The 26288-nt window shown below is 33.9% G+C and overlaps 1 protein-coding gene across 1 annotated transcript; it reads left to right on the top strand.

Annotated features, from left to right (window-relative positions):
• The first annotated feature begins 5521 nt into the window (after positions 1-5521).
• LOC138701092 (leucine-rich repeat and coiled-coil domain-containing protein 1-like) lies at positions 5522-16780 on the top strand. The gene is made up of 6 exons (XM_069827667.1): positions 5522-5712; positions 10456-10657; positions 10928-11047; positions 11841-11920; positions 14786-14918; positions 16600-16780. The coding sequence occupies exons 1-6, from the start codon at positions 5540-5542 to the stop codon at positions 16741-16743; spliced, it is 852 nt and encodes a 283-aa protein (XP_069683768.1). The 5' UTR covers positions 5522-5539; the 3' UTR covers positions 16744-16780.
• The last annotated feature ends 9508 nt before the right edge of the window (positions 16781-26288 follow it).

Below are 26288 nucleotides of genomic sequence, written 5' to 3'. Positions count from 1 at the left end.
CAGGTAAGCGGCCGAACTTAGAACTACAGTGCTATGTTGCCAATATGGACTACCACGCTGCCAGGTAGCAATTGACGTTAAGATGGCTAACGTTAAAACATTAATTGACAATTGACGCGAAGGTAAGAAAACAATACAAAAATCGACAGAGAATCAAACACGAAACGTATCAATGATAACATTGTGTACACAATAAATGTCGCCAAGAGAGCTATTAAGCACTCGCCATGTGGGAACGGTAAGTTTGGCAACTCAACCGTTGTTGCCATAGCAACGGGCCTACCACGCTATGTGACATGCAGCTGTTTTTCCGATCGCAACGCTCCTGGCATGTCCCATCTTTCAAAAAAACAAGTATAGAGCTTAGATAGGGTAATACAGCACTGTCGTATTCGTACTAAGTTAGCGTATTTCGAGTATAAAATGGTCATACTTCTCGTTATCAGTTAGTGGGCGTGAAAGTATGACGGCAGCAATAGAAGCGCTATAGTCTGTTGTCACTCTACCTGGATGAGTGTATATTAAGGATTTCTATAGATAAAAGCACATTAATGTTTTCTTATTATAAAATAGATTTTTCAGACTGCGGTGGTATTGGCAGTAGGCCTAATCTCTAGCTTACAACTTCGATATTAATTCATGACATGATTATTTGAACGTAGGAGATATCCTGGATATGGTATGGATATTATCGATATGATATGTTATACTTACAAAGCACACTTAATCTATTACATTATATACTCGTACAAGGGTTGGGGCATAAGTCACGGCAACTATTTTTTATTGTGAGAATTCGAGCGTGGGTGGAAAATGTGAAATATTCAGATGAAAGGACAAGGAATGGACGAACATTTAACAACACGCCAACATTTTGCTCCTCATGTTTATTACGTTCGTTGCCATAACATTACAGAATCATTACAGCACACATACCCGTTCTAAAGGCCCTCAAAGTAGCTTCCCACCTCGCGACTGTCCGGTATAGAAGGACATTATGCCCCCAGCTTCTATCACTCTCTGTGGCATTCTCTGGCATTTCTCCCACGGAGAACAGTCATTTTGATATTCGAGCTTTGTTCAACATGGGTTACATCCATACTGCACGACGCTACACCAACAACTGATTTAACATTACTCTCTGTTCTATTACAGACAAACACTGAGTCATTTTGTGTTGTGGACACACACTATGACTGTACAGCTTCCGTGCGACATATGATATTTTATGTTACCAACCTTTACCTTTAAAAAATAGTTGTTATTACTTATGCCCTAACCCTCGTATATATAGACCTATATATATTGTAAAATACTGACGTATTTATTTCCAGATTGAAAACAGTACACTGCTCACTCAGTTACAATGGGAAATAACTTCAAAGGAGAAGTTGAATGCCCAAATAGAATTTCTAGAAGTAGAGAATGTGTCGGCTAAATCTAAGAGAAAAGAAATTGAGCAGCGTCTTGTTTCAGTTGAAAAGGACAATGAAATGTTAAAGAGTAAAGTACAATATTTAGAAATGAGAGCTAGTCAAGCTGAGGAACGTTTACTGAACAAAGAATCAGAGTTAAAAACGAGGTAGGTTATAATGCAAAAGCACTTCATATCTTATCAAAATCTGGAGATATAAATCGTTGAATAGTTTTATGAGAATTTAGACTGACAGTGTCTGTGTTTGGAATTTTGGTTTTCCATCTATGTGTTTAAGAATTAATATCTTCGGGTTCCGTAAAGTAATTCTTTAACTTTCAGTTATGGAAACAATTACATCCCTAAATATTAAAAAATACACTTTATGACAATTTTATATATCAGAGGATTCCAATCTTTTTTCACTTGCATACTATTTCGCAACTCATTTCCATAAATTATACCCTTCACGTCAGTGGAACGTTTGTGATAAATATACTTCATGTTGCTGTAAATAAATATGTTGTATTGTAAGCAAATGGCTCAACAGAATTAAAAAGCAATGAAATAATGTGTTGGCGCATAGCCCAGATTGTGTACGCGTACTCCAGGTTGGGAACCACTGTTCTGTATTAGGCTAAATATGTTGAGGTTTCAAGTGGTATAATATTATTCCAGAATATCGCTAGAAAATCCAGATATCCAAGCTCTTGTTAAGGATAAGATAAACTCAGTACAAGCAGCTGCAAATGAGCAACTCAATCAATTTGGGAGAACTTTAGAAGAGAAAACAAAAAATGTAAGTGAACTTCAGTGCAGATGTAAGGAACTGGAAAATGAGCTGAAAGAAACTAAGAAGAAAGACAAGAGAAAGTGAGTATGCATATTTATAATAATAATTATTACAGTTATATACACAGTGAGCCAAAAAAACCGGCACAAAATTTGAAATGCTCCATTTTCGGAAATACATAACATTAATTTATAATGAATACACTGTTGGAAAGAGTAGACTTTAGAGATGAGCAGGACTTTTTATTATGTTTTTTAGGCTCAATTAAAATCTATGGAGGTCAATACACAAAGCTGCAAAAAAATGTGGTTTTTGAAGACAATTTATTATATCAAAATGTAGAAATTGAATATTGGTAAAATTAATAATAATAATAATAATAATTCATGATCTTTCAAATAAATAGCATTTAAAATGATGCTCTATGTGACCGCCATTTGTCCACACAACCATTTGTAGACGTCTTCTTCACTGTCCAATAGCACTGGATATCTGTCTTTGATCAAGACGGTCCCAACATTCAAACAAATTTCAAAAAATGTTATAATACAAAATTTACTTTTCTTGATTTTTTTTTCAGATTTTTCCAAATGTATAAAAATTACAGTATGTGTATTTAAACAGTGTTGATTTGGTCAGTAAAAATTGAAGGAAAGCGTTATTATCCAGTTTGTACTTTTCATATGTTGAATACTGCCTAAACAACGTCTATAATAAATGCAGGACAGAACCGAAAATAGTAATAATGCGAACATATTAATCTTATTTATGATTTTCATTTTGGTATAGTAGTGGTGTTGGTGGTCATGGTGATAGTGATCGTGATGGTAGTAGTGATGGTAGTGGTGGTGGTTGTAATAGTGATAGTGGTCGTGGTAGTGGTAATAGTAATAGCAGCAGTGACAACAGCAGCAGATCTAGTAACATAACAGAATCACGCCTATTAACCGAACCCTCAATTATCTAAACTCCTGTAACGAATTTCTAGATTGCAGTAAGTCTGACTTAGTCTCCTAGTTTTACATTTGAATTTTGCTATTTATGTTAGTGTCATTTACATTAGACTCTTTTTATTGTAACTTGTGTTGTAATATACGTATGTGAAACTCGATTTTACGAAGTCTATTGCATTTTGTAATGCTTAACAACTAAGAAATTTAAAGTTAGATCTATATTAGAATCAAGTCGTTAATTTTATTCAATAAATATGGATTCAATGTGACAACTGCCAGCTAAAACCTCTTTCATGTTCATAATAACATAGTTAAAAAGCGAAATGAAAATTATATTACTTAGGCTATATGAGAGTGATTATTACTTCAATCTAATGATTAAATTAATTATTCGTTATTAATTATTTCCTATACCTAGATCCTCTCAGACTGAAGCTGAATTCCGAAAACTAAAAGTCATTGTAGAAGAGAAGGAATTGTTAATGAAAAATGAACGAGAAGAACTGCTCCGTCTTGTAGAAGAACTCTCAGATGTTGTAAAACAAAACAAAACTAGGTATCACTGCTATACTAGATAAAATATTATACGTAGGTCTATATGTTAATTTTTTGCGTTTAACAGCTGTCGATGTAAATTATGAAATTGTCTCTGTTTCGGAGATATAGGTTCCAGTTTCAGGGAAATGTTACTCGAAATCTGGAAAGTTCACCTATAAATCCGGCAGAATAGGCGACCCTTCCAGGTATTACTGAGTGACATTATCCTGAAGAGGAATCCAATTACAACTCAGTCGCTGTGAAAATCTGAAACGTCATAAGTGAATAAGTTACTAAACACAAAGGTATTTAGTTGACTACATCTGAAAACATTGAAAACCACCCATATAGCAGTAAAAATTTTATCTTGTCTTTAAATAATAAAAAGGTTTTTCGAAATATAAACATCTATGTTAAAAAAGGGAGTTACCGGTACCGGTATTAAATATGATATTATAGAGAATAGTCTATAACTGAAACAAATGATTATGAATTTAAATTCTCACGCCAAAGGCTTGGAATTATCCTTTCATACTGGCGACTCTGTTATAGAGTACTGTCCATAGCGTCTGATCTAGTCAGCACTGCTTATGGCTTGAAAGAAACTTTACAAATGTAATCTTCATCTTACGATGTTTGGTGACGTATGCACGTCCGTTGATGTGACATATTAATGAATTTAAATACTATTATAGTCACAATCATGCCATGGTATGAAAGAAAAATTTCACAACCTCTGAACAGGAGAACAGGAAGTCGCAGGTTCGATTCCCGCTCGAGGTTGTGAAATTTTTCTTTCATACCATGGCATGATTGTGACTATAATAGTATTTATATTCATTAATATGTCACATCAACGGACGTGTATACGTCATCAAACATCGTAAGATGAAGATTACAAATGATTATGTTATTGACGTTTATTAGTCTGCTAATATGAACACAAGCTTTAATTATTTACAGAATAGCAGAACTGACCAATATCAACAAGCAGCAGGAAGCATTAATCCAATCTCAAATAAGTGTTATTATTAGTAAGGTAATGTACCACAGCCATGATCAAGTAATTAATCTGATAATCATAGATCTAAAAAAAAAATCTGGAAATATAAATTTACAAAACTCTTTTCCACCAAAATCGCAAACAACTTTATAACCAATCTTTAAAATTTCCAATCATTTTCGAAATTAGTTTATTGTCTAATATCAGGTTTTAGGTTTAATTAATTATTACATTACGGTACATGCAGAATGAAAAATATTTTTCTAGACAGAAGCATCTAAATGACAATATATTTTCATACGGTTCATAACTGAAAAATATCCTGCATTGAGTCATTAACATATGTAACACTCTTGTAAATTTTAATTAATTATGTGTTTTGTAACATGAGTCATATGTACCAGAAATCATATCGACATTTTCCAAATTTATATTTCTTGGAAATCTTTTTTCAAAATAAACCTTTTTCATTAATAAGACATAACTACATAAAACTCATGAAAATCCATTTTGTCATGCATATTACTATGTACATTTTAATTTGTTCAAGGTTTAGATTTCCTGTTTCTTAACCATATCTGATGATGCCGAAAAGGCGAAAACGTTAATATTTCATATACAATGTTATAGCAAATAAACATTTGCAAAATAGATAAATCTTATAGATTGAACTTGAAACATTTTATTATATTGAATTAGATTTATCTGAAAACAAAATGAATTGTAAAATATTAGGCTATTTTACTGTATAAAGCACAATGCTTCAATAATCATATTTTGCGATGTTTTTAATTATCTAGGAGGAACAAATAACTTTGGCAAATAAGGAAACAGAAGTGATGAGTAAGCAAATCTCAGAGTTAGAAAATCAGATGATGACACTTCGTCAATCAATTGAAACACACAACCAAATAAAAGAAGAGTTGACTCATAAAGCTTCAGAATATGAAAATGAAAATAAACATTATGAGATAAGAAATGAAGCTCTTGCGAGAGAACTACATGTCTGCAGGTAAATTAATAGTAAAATATTATACAAAGATAATCTTTCCACAAAACTTGGTTAATTTAAAATCATACAATTAAATTATGTTATTTTCAAAACCATGTACGTTATATAAAAATGTAATAAGAAGCAAACACACGATTTGATTATGAACTTGGAACATTGAAATTTGTAACTAATTTAATTACAGAATAAAATCCACCTATTTCTTTAGGCCTATGCATAATAAGACGAAATTAAGCTTCTTTAGCATCGATTTCATTAATTAAATATCGTAGCAGTACGTATACAATGCATTTTAATATGTCCTAGTAATATGAATGTTACAATGAAATACTGTACATAGTTAATTCTTGTCTTTTCTTCGAAAGATTAAAGGATATTTACATATAAGTACAGACATATTTTTAACTAAATAAATTTTCATTTTCTCATTAGAGTAAGTATTGTGACACTGCAAAAAACTAATTTCGAGATTTTCATGGAAATACACTTGTTCGAAAAAGTAATTTCGGGCATGCTGTCTGTTCCTGGACAACAATTTCTTCTACACTAAAGGTAAAGATATTCCCTTAACACGCCATGAAGGCGCATGGGGGGCACAGAGATAGAACTCCATACTTTCATGACTCGGCAGAAGACTGAGTGATTTGAGCTAAACTATTAGACGGATTTTGTTCATATTCAAAATCACAAATCAATTTATCCGGGAATGATGCACATGAAATATAATAATTCTTAGTAAAAAATTAATGGATCTCAATTTGAAATCAAAAACACACAATGATATTCAATAGCACTCCATTTCAAAAAGTTTGTTAGACGATTTTTTCGTTAATTTTTATTATGTAAAATAAACTGCCAAATGAGACGACCCAGTAAGTTTCTACAGAAAAATGTTTGGCGTAGAATAGTTCATTAATATCAATAGACTTATTTATAATTTCGTTGCGAATTTTGTTAAACCTCCTGTTTGCTCCATCCTCATCCTCGGCCAGGAACCAGTTACTAGAGTGGAACAGAGGAGAAAGCTTTATGGATAAAAGTCGTGTCTGTGGCTCAAGTGATAGCATGTTGGATTTCCATCCAGGCGGCCCAGGTTCGATCCCTGGTCAGGTCGTTATGGAATTTGTGAAATCAGACGTTGCAGAGGGTTTTTCTTAGGATACTCATTCTTTCCTATATCGTTATACAAACACTCTCAACATTTCACTCATTTCATCCATCATCTTCAATAGTTCAAAATAGGCTGAGGTGAAGCCTTGGGAGTGTTATGGGTTTCCGATGCTGATATAGGAAGGACTTGGAGCTCGGGCCCTGGGACTAATCAGGGATTCATCTGAGGATAGAACCTAGCTCTGTCAGGGCTGATAGATGACTCACCTGTCAGTATTGGATCCACGAATGTCACCCAGACCATTTGTCGGACTTGGACAATCAACGAATATACACAGCAAACCGTAATTCATGTCATTAATTTCAGGGGGTTAAATATTTGAGATATCTTAAATATAAACGTTTAATACAGTTTTGCTCATTCCTGCGCGTGTTAAAAAAATTAATGAACACATAGTAGCGTATTTTAAGGAAACTACTGACTAAACTCCCAACATCCTGAATAAATTTAAGAGAACAGTGATTTTTAATAATGAATGATTGAATTAATTTTAGTTTTATTCCTTAGATTTGTAGAAATTTGATCTGAACAATTGTAAATTTTCGTTCCTCAGAGCAATTTTAAATTGTACGGAACCGTGATAACACTGTAAAAGGTTATTGTAGAGCCAACAAATACGTACAGCCAGAGTACCGGTATATGCTTGATAGAGCAATGGAGGAGACAACAAGAAATGTAAATATTAAATGTACCGATAAACAAACAGTTGCGTTTAAAGATAGGCTTGGAAATGTATTTTTTCTTATGTAAGTTCACCGGCTAATTAACTGAAGTGGGAGACAACTATGTATTTATAATTAGTTAAAGTAAAATACTGCTATCTACTTCCCTCTACGCGTTTAAAACAGTGGCGGTTCCTCTATGGAACAGGCTGTTCCCTTCCTCCCTGAGATTGTGAGATATACTTCATTCTAAAGGATAGGCCTACTTGCAGTTTTCGAAAAGCGAAAACAGCTATCGTTAGCAGGTTTATTGCAGTGAAGTGAAAACCACTCGAGCGAGCCCTTCCCGTGTAGCCTACAGTGCGTGATGATGTGAGTGAGAGTCTCAAGCAATGTTTTCTCCGAAGTAGGCTCGAGCGGATACGAACTTACCCGAGTATCGCTGGAAGCTGTAGAAGTTACCTCTTCCCTCGCAGAGTATTGAGAACAGGGGCGGCTACAGTGCTACAGCACAATGATAATTTTTGCTCAAATGTATTTACAATACCACCATGGTATTTGATCTGCCATTTGACAATTTTCCGTGGTTATGTTCATGACGCGTCATAGAGTGTTTAGTCTTCGCTCTTAGCTCTTTGGTGCCTCAGGGGGTACGTTGTGCTACTCAAAACTCTACATGAGAATTTAGACAATTAATGCGCATGTGCGAAGCTGAAATCACTGCTCTGATTGGCTATTTTTACGCAGGGAAGTGCTGTAGTCAGCTTCAGCACTACACAGCTTGAGATTGCAAAAGTAAAGCGTAACGAAAGAATGCTTGTTTGTGGAAGAACTCGGAACTATGTACAATGTATTTGGTAATTCAAGTGTCCGGCTGCTGCTGCCATCTACCTGTTTTTTGAGGTTCCTCCTGAATCAGTCAGCAAGAGACAGAAAATGGAATCCCAGAAAATTGATGCCAAGGAAGTATATGACCGTACAATTCAGGAAACTACTTATCGTTTCCAGTCTTTAAGCTACCTAGACGCAACAAAATTGTTAAACAGCAAATTTTTTGACAATTTTTCGCATAATTTTCCTGAACGCGAACTTGAAGTTGCTGTCAACAGCTATACTGTACTGAACAAAAGAGTGTTAAAGACACAAATTTGAGTTCTATACGGAAGACCAGACTTCCGGAATATAGATGAAGCTGTTCAATTGTTACAATACACAGTCTCCAACAATTCACAGGATCCATTCGTGAAGTAACGAAGTTGTTAAATATTTTGGTTACAAAACCAATGACCACTGCTGAGCCAGAAAGATGTTTTTCTTGCTTAAAACGCATAAAAACGTTTTTAAGGAACACTATGTCCCAGGATCGCCTCACTGCTCTTGCAATACTGTCGATAGAAAATAGTATGATGTCCAAGATGGAGGGGTTTAACACCAGGGTAAATGACAAGCTCTGTAGTAGGAAGGAACGTCGTATGGTTTCATATTTCGTCACTAGGCGAGTCTCAAATTAAGATAAATACATATAAGTGTAGCCTATACAGTAGGCCAATACAGAGATTGTAGCACACTCATTATTTTGACCACCAGCCGCTACTGATTGAGAAGTGTGAAATACACAGTTTTGTCAAGCTAGTTTATTTATATAGTGATAATTCGGAAAACAATTAAGTTCGAAGAGTTTTTCGTGTGACATAATATTGTGTGAAATTATACAATAGATCATTAAAAAAATCCGTACGATTTACGCATTCGCCGGCCTGAGTTAAATCTGACGAAATAGTGGCAATGGCACAGGTGATTCCTGTCTGTTCCAACTTCACAACGAGACCGAGCGCGAGCGCCCTGATGCAAACCAAGACAGGGAGTGTTGTGTTATCGATCAGCTGAAGTCGAGAGCGTTTAGTTCGATCAATTTTGCTGAGAAAAGCGCGGTTATTTTTAATGGCAAACCTACTCCTCTCCTTACAGAACTTAAAACTAAAACAGAATCTTATACAAGACATTAATTTTCAAAGTACTTACTATAATTCTGTGAAATGGTCAACTGGGTGCTCGTCAAGCTGTAAATTGTAGGTTTAATTTTGGTTTATTTATTTTTAGTCAACGGTATTATATATTTAGGCTTAATAATACCAATATAATATCATTAATATATTCTTTTTCTGATTAAGTTGTAACTGAAGTAAAAAAGAAGGAATTGGTAATGTTGATAAATCATAATACATATTATTATTATTATTATTATTATTATTATTATTATTATTATTATTATTATTATTATTATTATTATTATTATTATTATTATTAGGTTTCTGCCCTGTTCCCCATCGATAAATAGCACCGCACGCCACTGGTTTAAAACAGAACAATTAAACAGTATTACATTTTATTTTTTGTTACGACATTAAAAACAATCTACATGGTAATGACCTCCAACTCCCCTACTCAAAACACGTCCAGTGAACACAGCAGACCACTTTATATTCAGCCACTGATTACAACATTGCACGATGGCACAATTCACATATTTAAAGTTGCACATTTTTCTGGAAAACTATCCAAAACACAGCAAAATGGTACTTTGCTTAATTTTGTTGCTGTTTTCTAAAGATATCATCCGCCAAAATTAATAACATAAAATTATGGTTCACCTGGTATAGGGTGCACAATGGGGCAAAGCAAGCCTTGGTACAAGGATTCGAGTAATTTAGAAAATGGAAGTTCATCTTCTTGTTTGGATCTTTAGCAAAATTTGTGTCTCTTTTGAATAATAGTCACAAAAATAAACTATAAATGGCGGCGTAAAACGCATAATGAAGAGGTATGTGGAAATTTCGTGACACTCATTTTCATTAATTGTATTGGAGATATGGAGGATGTTAAAAGCATTAACGTATCTTTTGATTTAAGGTGTGCGTTGGATACTGAGAAAGATAAACTACGGGTCAAAAATACAATTATAGATGATCAAAATGCAACGATAAAGCAACTAAAGAACACTCTCAAAGAAAAAAGTGATGAGTTCAAACAAATATCAAAGGATTATGAACAAATGGAGAAAGATCTTTGTGCAGAGAAACTAAGCAAGCAAAAACTTATTACCAAAATGAATGTGAGTATGAAGTCCGATTGTGATAATGGTGCATAGGAAATATTTTCCTTTATGCATTAATCATAAAAATTCAAAGTTGAGAAGTGATATCAATCTGTTTATACCTATATTGGGACCATAAGTGCTGCTTTCAATCTCCACCGCATTTTAGAAATGAAAAAAAAAATTGAATTAAGATACAGTTTTCTGATAGTAACCAGGCGAACTGGGTTATCTGTATTATTATACCGGAAAGGAACTGTAATTTGTAAATGTATATGGCTCTTTCAGCAACTACAATGGCATAAGGAGCAATTAGAAGATCAAATTGTTGAGCTGGAAGACGAACTAAAACTTGCTGAGTCAGGTGATGAGAAACATCAACAGATGTTGCTGGATCTAGAAAAACAGGTACCGTATAATACAATCTGATCGAGTTAGTGATAATATTTTATGTCTCTCCGAAATCATCTTCACTGCAAGAGTATCACATGGCTTAAATGCAATTAGTATAGGAAAGCCCAAAATAAGCATATAAAATTGAAATCGAAACTGTTATCATGCTGCAGAAAAAAAATTATTGGATTTGTCGATAAACGGTAAAGGGGCTAGAATAATAGCCAATTATTGGCTGGACTTTAAATGCAATGAATAGATTTTAAAAAGTAACAACGTTGCAATTTTAACTTGAAAGTGCAACTGAAAAAAATTGTGAATCTGAAATACTTTTAAACAAATTCTACTTTTTTTTTTTTTAACTTTTGTTGTGTTGGAAATATTATTATTATTATTATTATTATTATTATTATTATTATTATTATTATTATTATTATTATTAATTTCATTGATTGTATAGGCCTACTAGAAATTTTAGATCAGCAACGTAGCTTTGAGGTGTGGAACAAGTAAAAAATTATAAAATATTGAACAAGGGAAAGTAAAAAAAAATAGTGAGAATGAATTTTTTACTAGCAAAATGCTATGCATAGTCCAGGTTGATACAGTCTTTTTCGAAGTAGACCCCATTGCGTTGTATGCACTTCATTCAACGTGTCTGCCAGTTTTGGAAAATGTGGTGAACCTGTCTTTTGAAATCGTCTGTAATTTATGCCAGATGTAGGAAAGTACGACAATTATTAATATTTCATTGTAAGTTTCTGTTTTGCTCAAGATACTAATGTAATAATTATTGAATTATTTTAAGGTGGACAATAAACAAAGAGAATGGGCGTTTCAATTGAAGTTGTTGACAAAAGAGAAAGAACAGGCTGTCAATGCTGCAAGGTAATGTACTGTATGTGTTTACTTGAATTTGTCTTCTTATTATTTAAACCATTACTTTTCTACGATATGAAGCACTACTTTCGAGCATTAATCCAATGTCCTCACATTACGACATAATAATTATTTGTAAAATTGAGTTCCCGTATGTTAAATGACTTTATTACTAAAAAGAGTCTTTAAATATGCAACTTCTTCCCACCTTCCACCAACCAATGTCGACAATGTCATAAGACACCTATGGCAACCCTGAGCAGTCCTGGAAGATATGACGATGTTTATACGTTTTCTAGTATGGAAAATTAATAGCATTTGATTGTATTTCATTGCAATTATATCTTCGTGGAGGTGAATAATTAATTTTCTTTGGTGGTTGAAGAAAACTGCACGTCATCAATTTTATAAAATTGGCCTATCTATAAAATGTTGTTTAAATTCTATGTGTAATTTATATGTAAGCTCTTTAGGTACTGAGTGATCAATCAACATAATATGGACCATTGCTGTGGAGTAACAGTTAGCACGTCTGATCGTGAAATGAGTGGGCCCGGGTTCAAATCCTGATTGCGACAAGTTACCTGGTTGAGGTTTTTACCGGGGTTTTCCCTCAACCCATTAAGAGCAAATGCAGGGCAACTTTCGGCATTGGACCCTGGACTCATTTCACTGGCATTATCACCTTCATCTCACTCAGATGCTAGATAACCAAAGCAGTTGATATAAAGCGGCGTAAAATAACCGACTAGAATACATAATATGCAAGACGTGATTGATATTCTCTACAAGCTTCCCCATTCAGGGACTGCCTCAATGTACAAAGATGACAATAATGAAAAATTATAATATGATAATAATGTATTCTAAAATTAACATAACAAAATTGCAACTGGAACAAAAGAGAGCAATGTTACAATATAAAATGTATATATATATATATATATATATATATATATATATATATATATATATATATTTAGTTGATTATTTAACGACGCTGTATCAACTACTACGATATTATTTAACTTCGATGAGAATGGTGATAGTGAGATGGTATTTGGCAAGATGAGGCCGAGGATTCGCCATAGATTACCTGGCATTCACCTTACAGTTGGGGAAAACCTCGGGAAAAAAAACCAACCAGATAATCAGCCCAAACGGGGATCGAACCCGGTCCGAGCGCAACTTCAGACTGGTAGGCAAGTGCCTTAACTGACTGAGCCATGCCGGTGGCTTATAAAATGTATAAAAATTGGCAAAATTTAAATATTGGAAATTGGTACATTAGAATGCACAATATAGTGTTTTAAAACTGCAAGAGATCCTTTTCCAGCTGCAATGGTTACAGTCAGATCAGAACAGGGAACAAACTTGCGACAGAAAGTTACAAACAGGTGAGTAATTATTGTCCCTCGTGATCCTATCATCAAACCTATCACCTTGACAGATAATAAGTTGCATTTGTCCTTGTGAGAAGGAATTGTTGTTGTTTATTCAACTGTCCAAAGACCTAACCTCACAAGCGATACCAACAAGGTACCACTTATGAGGCAACTAAGGCAGGAGATAATGGGTTAGAGTGGTCAGTTCCTTTCCCCCTCCATTGCATACATCGCCGACTAGCTACATATTACATTAATCAGACTTCAGATGTACCTACTGCATACAAACAATTATTCTTCTTCCTCTGACACATATCGTCAATTGAGATGTACTGCCTGATAATGGTTAAAAATTGTGGGTTCGTAAATGCGACATTTTTACTTGTGTACGTCGGAAGGTTGGTTCCTGTGTGACACTGTTCCGATATTGCTATGGATTTCAAGCATCACTGAGATATACGAACAATGAAAACTCTGTCACCAATAGAAAATATTGGAAGAGGTGTAGGTAACCATAAGATCCGATAAGTCAGTAGAACATGTTTACACAACAATTATTTTAAAAATTAAATGAACAAAATTGGATCTATAGGCCTACATACAAACTAAATTAAAATTTAAAATTAGCACAACTGGATCATTTATATTTTGGAATACACATTAAGCTTAGTGAGAAATTAATACAGTACCTGTACTATAATTGTATTCAAATTTTAATCACAATTACTTTGTGAGTATTATGGTGTGTTATATTCAAGGTAATCCTTCAGTATTCAGCTTTGGATTATTCAAAGGTCTGTTAGAATGAAGAGAGCTATTTGAATTATTTCAATAACACTACAGGTACAAGATAAAGAAATCCCCTTTCTATGCCATGAAAGCTCACTGGGATTATGAAAGTAGGCTTCCATGCTTTCATGACCTCAGTTCTACAATAAGGTGGTACCTCGCCTTTTACCTCTGAGAAAGTCCAAGTAGCCTAATTACTCAATTTTACAGGAGAATGAGTGAATTCTGGGGCCATTCTGGAAATTTTGACAAAGAAAAAAAAATCTGCCACTATCCAGGATTTAACCTGAGTCTTTCAGTCTAAAGCCAGTTGCTGTACTAACTGAGCTACCAAACGTCATTTCAATGACAATACATTTATTTCATAAAGCTACATAGGCCTATGGAATGCATCTTACAGGATAGAACACTTTCACTGTCTCTCAAGTTCAGTTTCTTTTGATGTTTTAATGTTAAGAAGTACAAAATGAAAAAAAACGTAAGATAAGTGTCTATTAAAAAAATACAACCGTCTTAAAGCAAGCACAGCAATTGCCAAGTCTATTAAACATCTATGCAATATATGTAAAAAGATTGTTATGCATAGATCAGTTTTGATTTACATCAATGATTTATTATTTGTGTACTTAATACCGGTATACTTTGAAGCTAATTTCAAATCCGTAATGTGACTCATACAATATATCTTCATAACACACAGGTTCGCAACACACAAATTGTCCGAGACCACCAGTGAATTCCAAAAACAGGTAGCTACTCAGAAAAAAGTTCAGAGAATGCTCACATCACTACTTTCGGATAAAGAGGCCATGTTGAAGACAGCAAGTCAAAGAGTAAGTTAAATAAAATACGAGAACATACATTTTAAGAATATTGGAATATGAAGTTCGATAGCTAAATGCATTTTTGCATCTTTCTATATGTGATACCAACGTCATCATAATTATTCCTATAAAACAGTGGTACCTACTATTATTCCTTAAAGCATCTCCCTCCATGAGAAACATGTCAAAACTGTGTAATTTGTTGAGTCATCTTAGATGTCGATGCACAATGGAATATAAATCTGCTTGATAATAGAATGCTAATTAATAATAATGATTAATTGAGAAATAGTGAATTTTCGGCAGGGAAATGGGAGTATCTCGCGAACAACTACCCCAGGCACCATCTCTATCAGAAATTTCACTCGGACTCAATGGAATTTGAGCCTGGAGTCCAAGCTTTAGCCATTTCATTATTTATATCATCATAATCACCACCATTGATTTGGTGACTGAATTTTTATTTTTGAAAGTTATGAATCTTAGCACATTGCCCATGACATATAGCACATTTGAGGTTCAGTCATCAAGCTCAAGTCTAAGGGTTCGTGGATTTTCTCAGTCTTTAGAGATGAACTGTGTGACAATGTGATCTGTTCTGGCTCTTGTTAAAAATGTTTGAATATGTCTGGGCAAGTTTTTTGTACATTTCCAGGTCATTTGGTTTCTTTTGTATAGACTGTAAAATTTGTCCTTTGTCAGAAGAGAGCCAATTGTTGACCCATAGGTTTGTAAAATGAGACTTTACTGAAGCAAAAGCACTGGATAGAGATATCACTTGAAGAGGTCTTGGTTGCAAATATGTTGCCTGTTTTGCAATATTATCGACTTTCTCGTTTCCAGGTATACCACAATGACTAGGTATCCATTGAAATGTTATTTCCTTTTGGAGTTCTTTTAGTTTACTTAGTTGTTTCTGAATTGGAATAATTCTATGTGCATATAGATTTGGTACATATTTAATTATATTAAATATAGCCCCCTTGGAGTCAGTAAGTATGCAAATAGATTTTTCAGAAATTTGAGTAACACACTGAAGAGCAGCATCAATAGCTAGCAATTCAGTGTCAAGACTGAAGGAGGATGAACATGGTATGAAATAACTTTGTTGATATTTTGGAATATAATACCCTGCTCCTGATGTCCCATTATTAGATTTAGGGATCCATCTGTATAAATTTGAAGGTGATCCTTATATGTGCTGCAGAGTAGTTCCATGAACCTAACTTAAGAATGTATGGAGGATCATTTTTGGAATGAGAAGATGATGATGATGATGATGATGATGATGATGATGATGATGATGATGATGATGATGATGATGATGATGATATATTCCTGAAACACAACGTGTTCAAGTATTCTGGTTTAAAAATAATCCCCAAACTGAAAATGAGATATGGTTAGTAATGTATTAAAAAAGTTGTCAATGAAAATCAGTTGTTGTTTTTTTTCATTTAAACATTCATATATTTTATAAATCAAATCACTTGCACATAAGTTCTTTTAATTGTAACATTTCCTATTTTACAAGAAAACCTCCATAACTTTAATAAACCTAGCCTACTATATTTTGTAGTCTTTTAACATACCAGTACCATAAAAAGAATATTTAGTTTAATATCTATTCACTTTAAACCTGCACTTATTCTATACAATGTAACTATTTAAAATTTGTTTCCTCCAACAGATTACCACATTAAACACGTACTTTGAAAAAAATCTGAAGTGGCGGCAGTGTTTTCAACAACAGTTTGAAACCAAATTACTGCAAGCTCATGATGCTGTTTCAGAAGTTATTTATGATGTTAGTAGAGGAAATACGGTGGTATGAATTAATAGATAATGTGTGTCTAATAGCTTGAATTCTTAGGATGTCTTGTTGGTTTACATATCTTGTAATACGCAAATTTCCAAATATTTTTAAAAGTGATTGTTTAATAAAAAACCTGTTACCTACTAGAAATACCATTTTGACAATTACATTTCCAGCACAAACAAGTAATTTTCTCAAGTGGCACAGATATTTCACCAACATTGATAATTTTCAAATATACGACTGCAAGTCGTATCTGTGTCAGTATTATTCATATTTCATAATTCAATTCTGAACAAAATAACGTTCTTAAAATCCCATGTGTTTTAAAGATCTCTGGTAAAGACAGATTTATTTTTTCCACTACTATTTATTGTACATTATTCAAAGTTTTATCACTAATTTAATACAATGTGTACCTATACTTTAGCTTATAAGCGACAATTAAACAGTATAAAGACACATACACACTGTATATCATGATGAACTTATCTCATTAGAATTTGCTGCCTGTATATGACATAAGCCTACAATTCATGTTTACAGAACCATCTTACATGTCATATGTGACCTCTCTGGTTGTTTTGCATACAAGTCTATAGTTTTCCTTGGTCATCTAGTGGTTATCATACCATTTTCAAGTAATTTACTTTTTTTTTTAAATAAAATAAGCATTTTCTCAGCTTTCATGAAAGATAACAATTATTTCAAACTTTTGGGTACATTCCTCCTATTTACAGTGAGATTACTCGTTCGTGAGTCAAGTTTCCCCACTATCTGTTATTGGATGTGAACCTAACACCAACCAGCAAAGTCAAGCTATGGTCATTCGAGTGCCTTGCCTATTCAGCAGTATTCAATCGGTTTTACACCGAGTGGATAAGCTTACAGTTGCATGACTTTAGTGTTTCTATCTTTGTGAGATAATAAGTAACATTCCTTTATAATTGTGACAAATTCAGTACCTGTAGTATAGGCCTAGAGTCTTTGTGTCGAGGACATCAAAATGCTACATACAAAATATTCTTTACAACAACAAGTTTCTCAATATGATACATTTGTTAGTGTAAAACTGAGTCAGTTGGTAGAGCAATAAGACTGTTTTGAGGCGAATTTTCTGATGCTAATGTTTAGAATAGAGAACTGTTCGAAGGCTTCTCAAATATTTGAGTCACCAACATTACCAGAAAAGAAGCAGAACGTGAAATTGCAGGTTTTAATGGAACAAACACTAGACGAGATAGGTGAACGATTAGAACACACACCAACAAAATCACTTAAAACATCTTGCCCGAAAGACTGAAGTGTCTAAATTGTCAGCACAAAATGCCACAAAATTGCCTAAATTAAAACCAAATAAAATAACCTATTCCTAGAGATAAAGGCATAATATTTAAATTTTTGTTACTCAATTTTGCGATCAGTTGAAGATATGAGTGTATGTGTGTCGATGGTCATTTTCAACATTTGCTGTAAATAAGGTAAGATTTCTTAAATAGAATCTTTGATATGCATAAGTCACTTTTTTACTGGACTCACGTAACACTGTTTGGTGGCAAACAGCAGTGTAGATGCAGTTAATATCTAGTGTGAAAACTAGCACATGAACAGATAATCTCACTTTATTAGGCCTATACAGTTTATCATGGGTTTTTTAAAATATGTATATTTCTCAGAAAGTTTTTTTACAGCTTATAATGTATAAGTGCAAAATTTTTAAAGCTAAAAAAGCATTGTCTTTGCAATTCTTATGTTAAAATACAGAAAAAGCACTGAACTAGTAATTATAAAAACCGTAACTTATTTTTCAATTTACAATTTCTGAGAATATGTTCATTAAATATTATTAAATGTAACATGTTCAAATAGGCCATACCAGAAATCCTAAGCAACACCAGGCAAGCAGAAAAGAATCTGATATTTTATAATAGACCCATATACTATATGTGTGGCATAAAATATACCGTATTTTATCACATAAGCCCATCCTCATTTCATTTTTCATTAAAATAAATTAAATACTACATATTTCCTTCCTTTACTAGCATAGCTTTCACTCAAAGCGTAATTTTCCTTCAACCAGTCTACGGTGACATGTTTCCTTTGTTTCACATCCCATTAGGTTTTTGTGACCAAAGGCCATTGTCAGTGAAGTCACTCCTAACAATACAATATACATTTTGCTGCTCCGTTTAAATATGCTTTCATTTGTTATAGATCAGACTGAAGACTGAAGTACATCGTGTTTGATGGTCACAGTGTATTAATGTAAGTGATAATGGCCGAGTACAGAACTAAACACTAATGACAGATTTATAAATACCTCTGAGGAAGTACACTCCCATAATTTCATCCTAGTGGTTCTTCAGTAAAAAGAAAAAAAAAAGTCACGAAAAAAGGAGGGAATTATGCGATAATATACAATATTATCAGATATTGAATTACACTTGCTTTGTCTTGGGATTGTCATGTGGGCAGAAGAAAGTAACTTAATTAGCCTAATGATAGTATGTAAAAAAATAACAATTTAACAATGCATAATATGTAATAGTTTAGAAAAACTAAACGTTATACAACAAGAAAAATACATGGTAAGATACAATATTGATCTTATATCTATTTGTAGTAAAGGAAAGTCTTCCTAAAAAAATAGATAAGTTAGGGCAGGCATATACATACTGTACTGATAAAATAGATGTCAGTCCTAGTGCCATTATGAGTGATAGTGAGATACTTACAATGTAATATTATGGTCGGGCAGTACATGAGGTCAGAATGACAAAATTATTGAGACATCCACTGATGTCAGCACGTTCCTAACGCATCCCTAGATAAATACATTAATATCGGTACACAGAGCAGGTGTGCACTCACTTCCAGTTATGATCTGGCACTGTTTTAATAATATATTTCGAGAGGTGTTGCTTGCTTGTGTTCTGAACTGACGCTGGAGGTGAGGAGCCAAACAATCCAATATGTAGTCAAATGTAGAAGTATTCATTCTAAAATTGTTGAAGAATTTCCTCTCATCCTCCTGGAGTTTCCCACAGAGTGTATAATAGGTGCCTACAAAAGTCCTTATGTGTACAGGTACTATAGGATGCACCCCAAATTCTCTTTCTCTCCATTTTTTACGTCCATTGGAGACGAACCAAACACAATGGAAAGAAAGGAACTTTCTGTTCCGCATAGGAGCCATGATTATTGCTCGGTATCAATCGCGAAACTCGCAAATGTCGACAATGATCTTGTCGGTGTGGGTGTCAACAACAATATTGGCACTGACACTGATTTTATCAATATGTGTATGCCTGTCTTTAAACAATTCAATCCTTAATTTTAAAATATATTCCAAGTAAGTACACGAAATATATTCATTTTTCTAATTTTATTCACTTCACTCAAATTATACTTTATCTTAAAACCAAACTAATCTTACACATATTTCTTGGAATATTTCAGGAATATATGCAAATTTGTAAACCAGTTTTCTCTTCTGTAGTCTATACCGGTACCAGAAAAAAATGTCACTTTGCTTACTGTATTTCTATCTCGAGTTTTATAAACAGCATAATTTGTTTTGATAAAGGACCACAGTTTTTTGACCATGCAAAGGTAGCATACTGGTAATCATTAGTCCTTTAATTGTGAACTGGAATGAATGGTTTGGCGAGAAACAGACTGTTTTCTTATTATTTTTTAAATTTAATTTTTAAGTTAAATAGTTTAAATATATATTTTGAGACGAGAAGATCCTGCTAAATATCCAGGACTTAATGTAATAATAAATTTTAATTTTGCCAAATTTAAGTCTTGTGGCAATGTATTTGAAATAAGAAGTTAGCAAGTTTAATATATTATTCTTTCATAACACTTTTACAGCGAGCTTTCTTTTGGACTGATGATAGACTTTGCATAGGACTACTGGTTTCAAAGTCGCTGGATGATGCGATTGAAAAATCAAGTCGTATTATAATAATTACCAAAACTAGCACAAAAAACAATACAGCGATTATAAGTAAGGGTTCTATTATCATCATACTATAAGGAAACACATAGTGTAGTTCAAAATCTTGAATATGATACACAACCATATTTCCTTTAGCAACGATTATAACTGGTCGTCCAACAATATCAAGATATGAATAGTACTTGGTATCAGGAAGACGTGTCATTGGGTACGGGGTAAATAGCCAGATATCAGTGCAATGCTCAGGGAGAATAATTTTAGTTACTAATTCATCAACAACCATATTGTCGTAGACGTGATCTAACACCCTCATACGCAAGGCATAATCTTCTCCGTTGTTGTATAGATATTCATAACTGGGAAGGTTATAACCAATAGTATAACTTATCTTCCATCCACCATACAATGGAAATCTTGGTTGTATTTGCATTTCTATAGAATCTGAAAGAATTCGCAATCGTGAGGATGACACATTTCCAATCATATCTTTGTAATATATATCTTTAGCTGATGCAGGAAGAATAGTTGTGAAGGTTGATATACTTGACAATCCAGTAGTGAACTTTTTACGGTTTTCCTCATAATCGTATCTTGAAAATTTACCAGTTAAAATTGCACCCTTATGTAGTAGTTCTATAGTTTCTTCTACCGCAATATTTCCCCAGTGAGATACTGTAATTACTCTTTCCATGTTGGTTATAGTAAGGAACGATTCGTTGTTTTCATAATGAACCGTTTGCTTTTGAATTGAAAACGGAGGAATGTTTTTATATGGTCCATAAGTAATGACATTTTTAAACTGGGAAGTAGGTTCTACTACTGAATAGCTTTCAAATCTGTCAGAACTACATGCAATAACTGTTGTTTGTTTCACACTGAAGTAAGGACTGTAGAAGTAGTAATTACCAGTATAATTTACCAACTGTTTATCGTCCTGGACTATGTATGCTGGATAAGGATGAAGTTGATGAGTAAAGACGGCTATAATTTCTACCTTAAGTGACTGTTCAGCCTGTATAAGTTTTTTCAAATTAATCTGCCAAGCTTCTATATCAAATTCGTTCTCTTTTACTTCAATGACTTTCAAGCTTCTTTTAATCGAGGACTCGTAAGAACTCGCTTCTATATAAGAAAGAGAATGTCGAATGTCTGGCTCAACATAAAATTCAAAGTTTGTAACTATACCAAAACCATCATTCTTCAAAGTGATATTATAATGTACAACAGTTAACTGAGTCGAGATGTCAATGAAACGATGTACTTCGAAGTTCACCAGGTTTCCACAAGTAATTAAAACGTTAATCAATATAAACATAAGTAGAATTAAAACACTCGTAACACACATTCTCCTTACACTTTGCATGTTGCAGAAAAGGTCTTTCCGAGAATTCCGCACACAAAAAAGACTTCACAGTTATTACCTGCGAACTGCATTCACTTCTTCACAAGCATTACAACGTACTAAAGAATGTTACATCATTTTCCTACGTGTGTGTTCTAGAAGCGTTATAGCCTGCAATAATAATTTATTGTTGTTAAAATATGAAAATAATTCATTTGTTCTGCAATTAAATATTATATGAATAATTTTTTATTACTTTATATAGTTGTCAACTTTGAACGACTAAAATGCGAGAGATAAATATAAGAAAATATTTATAATATTGGTTTACCTGAATATATCATAGCTCAACAATTAAAATAAAAAAATGTCGCGAGAGTCGGATTGTCGCGTAAGATGAGAAAATACCGTGGCTAACGAGAAAGACAGACTTCGGCACGAATCAAACATTAAAACTCCGTATTTTTTCGACAAAATTTGTTCTTCTTCTATTATAGGCACAATACCTGTTGTTCAGTTCCCTGCTATTCAGCTCAGGTTGCCATGCTATATTCTTCTGGGTTGAACAGTGGCAAGAACAATTAGCTTTATTGAAGATTATCGCAAATACGAATGTGTATGGAGTGTTCAACCGCAATTTTGAAAATCAAGTAGGCCCAAGTACTGGATTCATATAGAATATTTATTGATTTATATACTTAATGAAAATGACGTTCAAAATTGAACTGTGCATATGCACCTTAAGGCCCAGAGCACTACAGATTCTCCTATGAGCTGCCTCCAAACTTCCCTACAGCCTATGGAGCCCCTTTATCTTTCCACATAGGCTTCACCGCGATCACTCAACCTCGGTTCCATGAGCTACCATGAGCCCCGATACAAAACACTACCATCAGCATGTAATGACTACATACCAGGGGGTCAAAATTTAGTGGCAGCCAGCAGCCAACTCTACATTGGAGCAAGGCCAAAGTAAGTTATAGGAAAGAAACGGAGATGATGAAAGAAGGGAAGTGTAATTATGATGGCGAAATGAGTCCGAGATCCAACACCGAAAGTTTCACAGCAATTTCGCTTCAATTGGTTGAGGGAAAGTCCTGGAAAAAACCTCAACCAAGTAACTTATCTCAACCAGGATTTGAAACCAGGCCCAATCGTTTCACAGTCAGATATGCTAATCATTAGCTCCATAGTGGTAGACTACCATATGCATTCACTGTAGCCTATGATAAAAAAGCACAAAAAATACGAATATAGAAACCAAATTTTACACAAACAATTTACGCTAATTGTAAGTACGGTACTCACACTATGCTGGAAAAGATAAACACTCACAAATAACAAACATTCAATTCAGAGAGTGAGAAAGATAAATAATTTAATCTTCTTTTGGCCAGCAGAGGCCAAACATGCACAAAAAAATCCAACTCTAAAAAATCTACAAACAGAAAACGATAGCACTGGCCTTTTTGATGCGAAGCTCTGGTGGTAATGGCACATTGGACGATAGCAAACAATATCTTCCAGAAATCAGAAATCCACAGGAGCATAGTCCACTAATCACACGAGTATTTGAAACTTCAGAGAATAATATTACAAACCTGCCTGCCTTACTTACATACAAAACCTCGATCTGAAAGACTCCTACACTCTAACAAGATTTAATTACCAGTAAATCTCAATTAAAATGTATTATAAAGTGCCTATGATTTATAAGCGTGATATTCATTGCTTGCTTTTTCTTTATAAATGCTGATTCCCTATTATGTTTTATTGGAGTACTAAAAAATAAGTATTTATTCCGCATGACGCAGACTCCTTCTAAAATATTTTAAATTGTGTTTTAATAAGGACTAATTAAGAATATCTTGTGCATGATAATTTGGAGTGATTTACATGGGAAGATGGTATTTCGAGAAATCATAACTAATAATCCTCACTGAACTATAAACATTTTAGCTACTTGTGAAGCGATTGCCAGATTATAGACCCATTTGAAATTTAAAATATACATCATGATGCAATGATAGTTCAAGAGCTAAAGCGTGAAATCTCAGTACATTGAGCTGGAATTTGAGTTAGGTTTTCTCGTGACACTCCCGTTTCCTCTTCCATCTTTCTATCATTTCTATATCGTATCTAATTATCGTGTGTGTGTGTGTGTGTGTGTGTGTGTGTGTGTGTGTGTGTGTGTGTGTGTGTGTGTGTGTGTAAAATACAGTATATAATTATATATAGAGATCACCGTGTTAACCACACGAAACCTCCATTCTGGTTGGATGATCGTCCATCTCTGCTTCGACATGTGAATGTGAGGCCAGCAGCCAGCTGGTTGGTCTTGGTCTTTCAAGGGCTGTGGTGCCATGGATTACTATGTTGTTGTCTAGTCAACTGTCTGAAGACAAGTCTGAACCCCACAAATGATACCAACATGGCACCACTTATGAGGCAACTAGGCCAGGAGATAATGGAGTAGGATGGCCAGTTCCTTTCCCCCTCCGTTGCATACATTGCCTTGCATACATACAATGCTTGGCCGCATTGAGTTGCCTATCTTGTATCTTGATCATAATAATAATTATATTCATGAGCAGGCGTAAGATAAGACGTGTAATTCCTAAGTTATTGATTGTTGTCAGCTTGCCAGTAATGATAATACAGAAATATTTTCTTTGCTTATTTCATACTTTATACAGTGTACTCGTATTAAAACAATTATATTTTGTGAGGGGGATAAAAGTTATCTCTGACAGGGATGTTAATATGAATTTTTGAGAGGGGAATAACTTTCCAACAGGGACGGAAATCCCCCCATCAATTCGCACCCTGCTTAATGCTATATAAACTGCTGTGCAAATGTAAGAATGTGGGCAGTTTGGGGGTAGGTTTCGACACGAGCTCCTTAACATTTTCTTTGTTAGAAAAGATTTCAGGTTGGAATGACACGAAGTATATTTTATAATAGTTTGGGAAGAGGACATTGGATTACAATTCTTTGCTGTCCTAAATAATACCAAGATTTCATTTGCGACAGCTTAATAAAATTCACGAGACATGTTACGTGCATGTGCATTATTATTTTTTTTTTTCCAGAAATGTATATTTATTTAAGCACCAGGTTGCAAAATAGACCCATGCCTTTTACAAGATGTATGTAACATAGCACATGATTCAGTATAAAAAATACAATTTACATTCAAACACTTTCACCAAGAGTGAAGTGTTTTACAAGAAATCACTCATTCATTAAACACGAGAAATTACTAAACTATTGAGCAATGGATTTGGATGTGTTCTTACAGATTTTATAAATTTGGTTCTGGCATTTTGAATATAATCACTAAATAACATTATATTTAGTGACTCATATAGTTGAGAGTTACTGATATCATAGTTTGCTCCCGTGATTGTTCTACATACTGATCTTTGTATTCCATCCAGTCTTTTACTATGATGTATATGAGTATTTGACCAAATTTCACAAGCATATAACATATCGTCATCTGAATGCAAGAACTAGGTAACTTAATTTTTCCTATTTTGAGATGATGCCTATTTACTCATTTATTGCACTAAGGAATATGTCTCGTTTTCTTTTACTTATTTGTTACATTGGAAAACATATGTCGCTGATATCATTCGATTAGTTACCTAGTTCTTTTTATTACATTCTGTGCGATTTTTGCTATGCTATAATAGAGATAACTAAAAAACGAAAATTTCGAGTTACCTAGTTCTTGCATTCACATGACGATATATGAACGGATCAGACAAGTGTAGGCTATAATAAAACTTTGACTTTAAGAGAGACGCGACTTTTGAAATGAGGATACAGCAGCAGGAAATGTTGAAACGCTCTGTCTCTGATTAAATTTATATGTTGTCTGTAAGTCAGTCTTCTATCAAGATAAACGCCGAGATATTTTACAGCCAAATTAAAAGGTATGTTTTGTTGTTGAACTGTGAGTTCTTCTGGTAAGTGTGGGAATCTTTTAGTGAAAACCACTGCCTGTGACTTAGTTCCATTAATCTTTATTCGCCATCTTGTAGACCATTGTGTAAGTAAATCAAGAGCTGCTTGCATTTGTTGACAGGCGAAGATGATATTATAATGTCTTGTATAGAGAACTGTGTCATCTGCATAGAGCATATGTAAGCATTCAGGTTTCTTCGGAAGGTCTTGTACGTAAATTGAGTACAAAGTAGGTCCCAGACCTGATCCTTGAGGAATCCCAGCTTCAATGACTCGAG

The sequence above is a fragment of the Periplaneta americana genome, chromosome 6, assembly GCF_040183065.1.
Source record: "Periplaneta americana isolate PAMFEO1 chromosome 6, P.americana_PAMFEO1_priV1, whole genome shotgun sequence".
NCBI classification, from domain to species: Eukaryota; Metazoa; Arthropoda; class Insecta; order Blattodea; family Blattidae; genus Periplaneta; species Periplaneta americana.
This window is presented reverse-complemented; position numbering and strand designations above follow the sequence as displayed.

What these genes read in the sequence shown, in the direction of transcription:
- LOC138701092 (XM_069827667.1), top strand. Translation starts at nt 5,540, where the DNA reads ATGAGTAAGCAAATCTCAGAGTTAGAAAATCAGATGATGACACTTCGT. An exon ending in AACTTATTACCAAAATGAAT is followed by an intron (nt 10,658 to 10,927) that starts GTGAGTATGAAG and finishes TGGCTCTTTCAG; the next exon opens with CAACTACAATGGCATAAGGA. An exon ending in TGAAGACAGCAAGTCAAAGA is followed by an intron (nt 14,919 to 16,599) that starts GTAAGTTAAATA and finishes TTCCTCCAACAG; the next exon opens with ATTACCACATTAAACACGTA.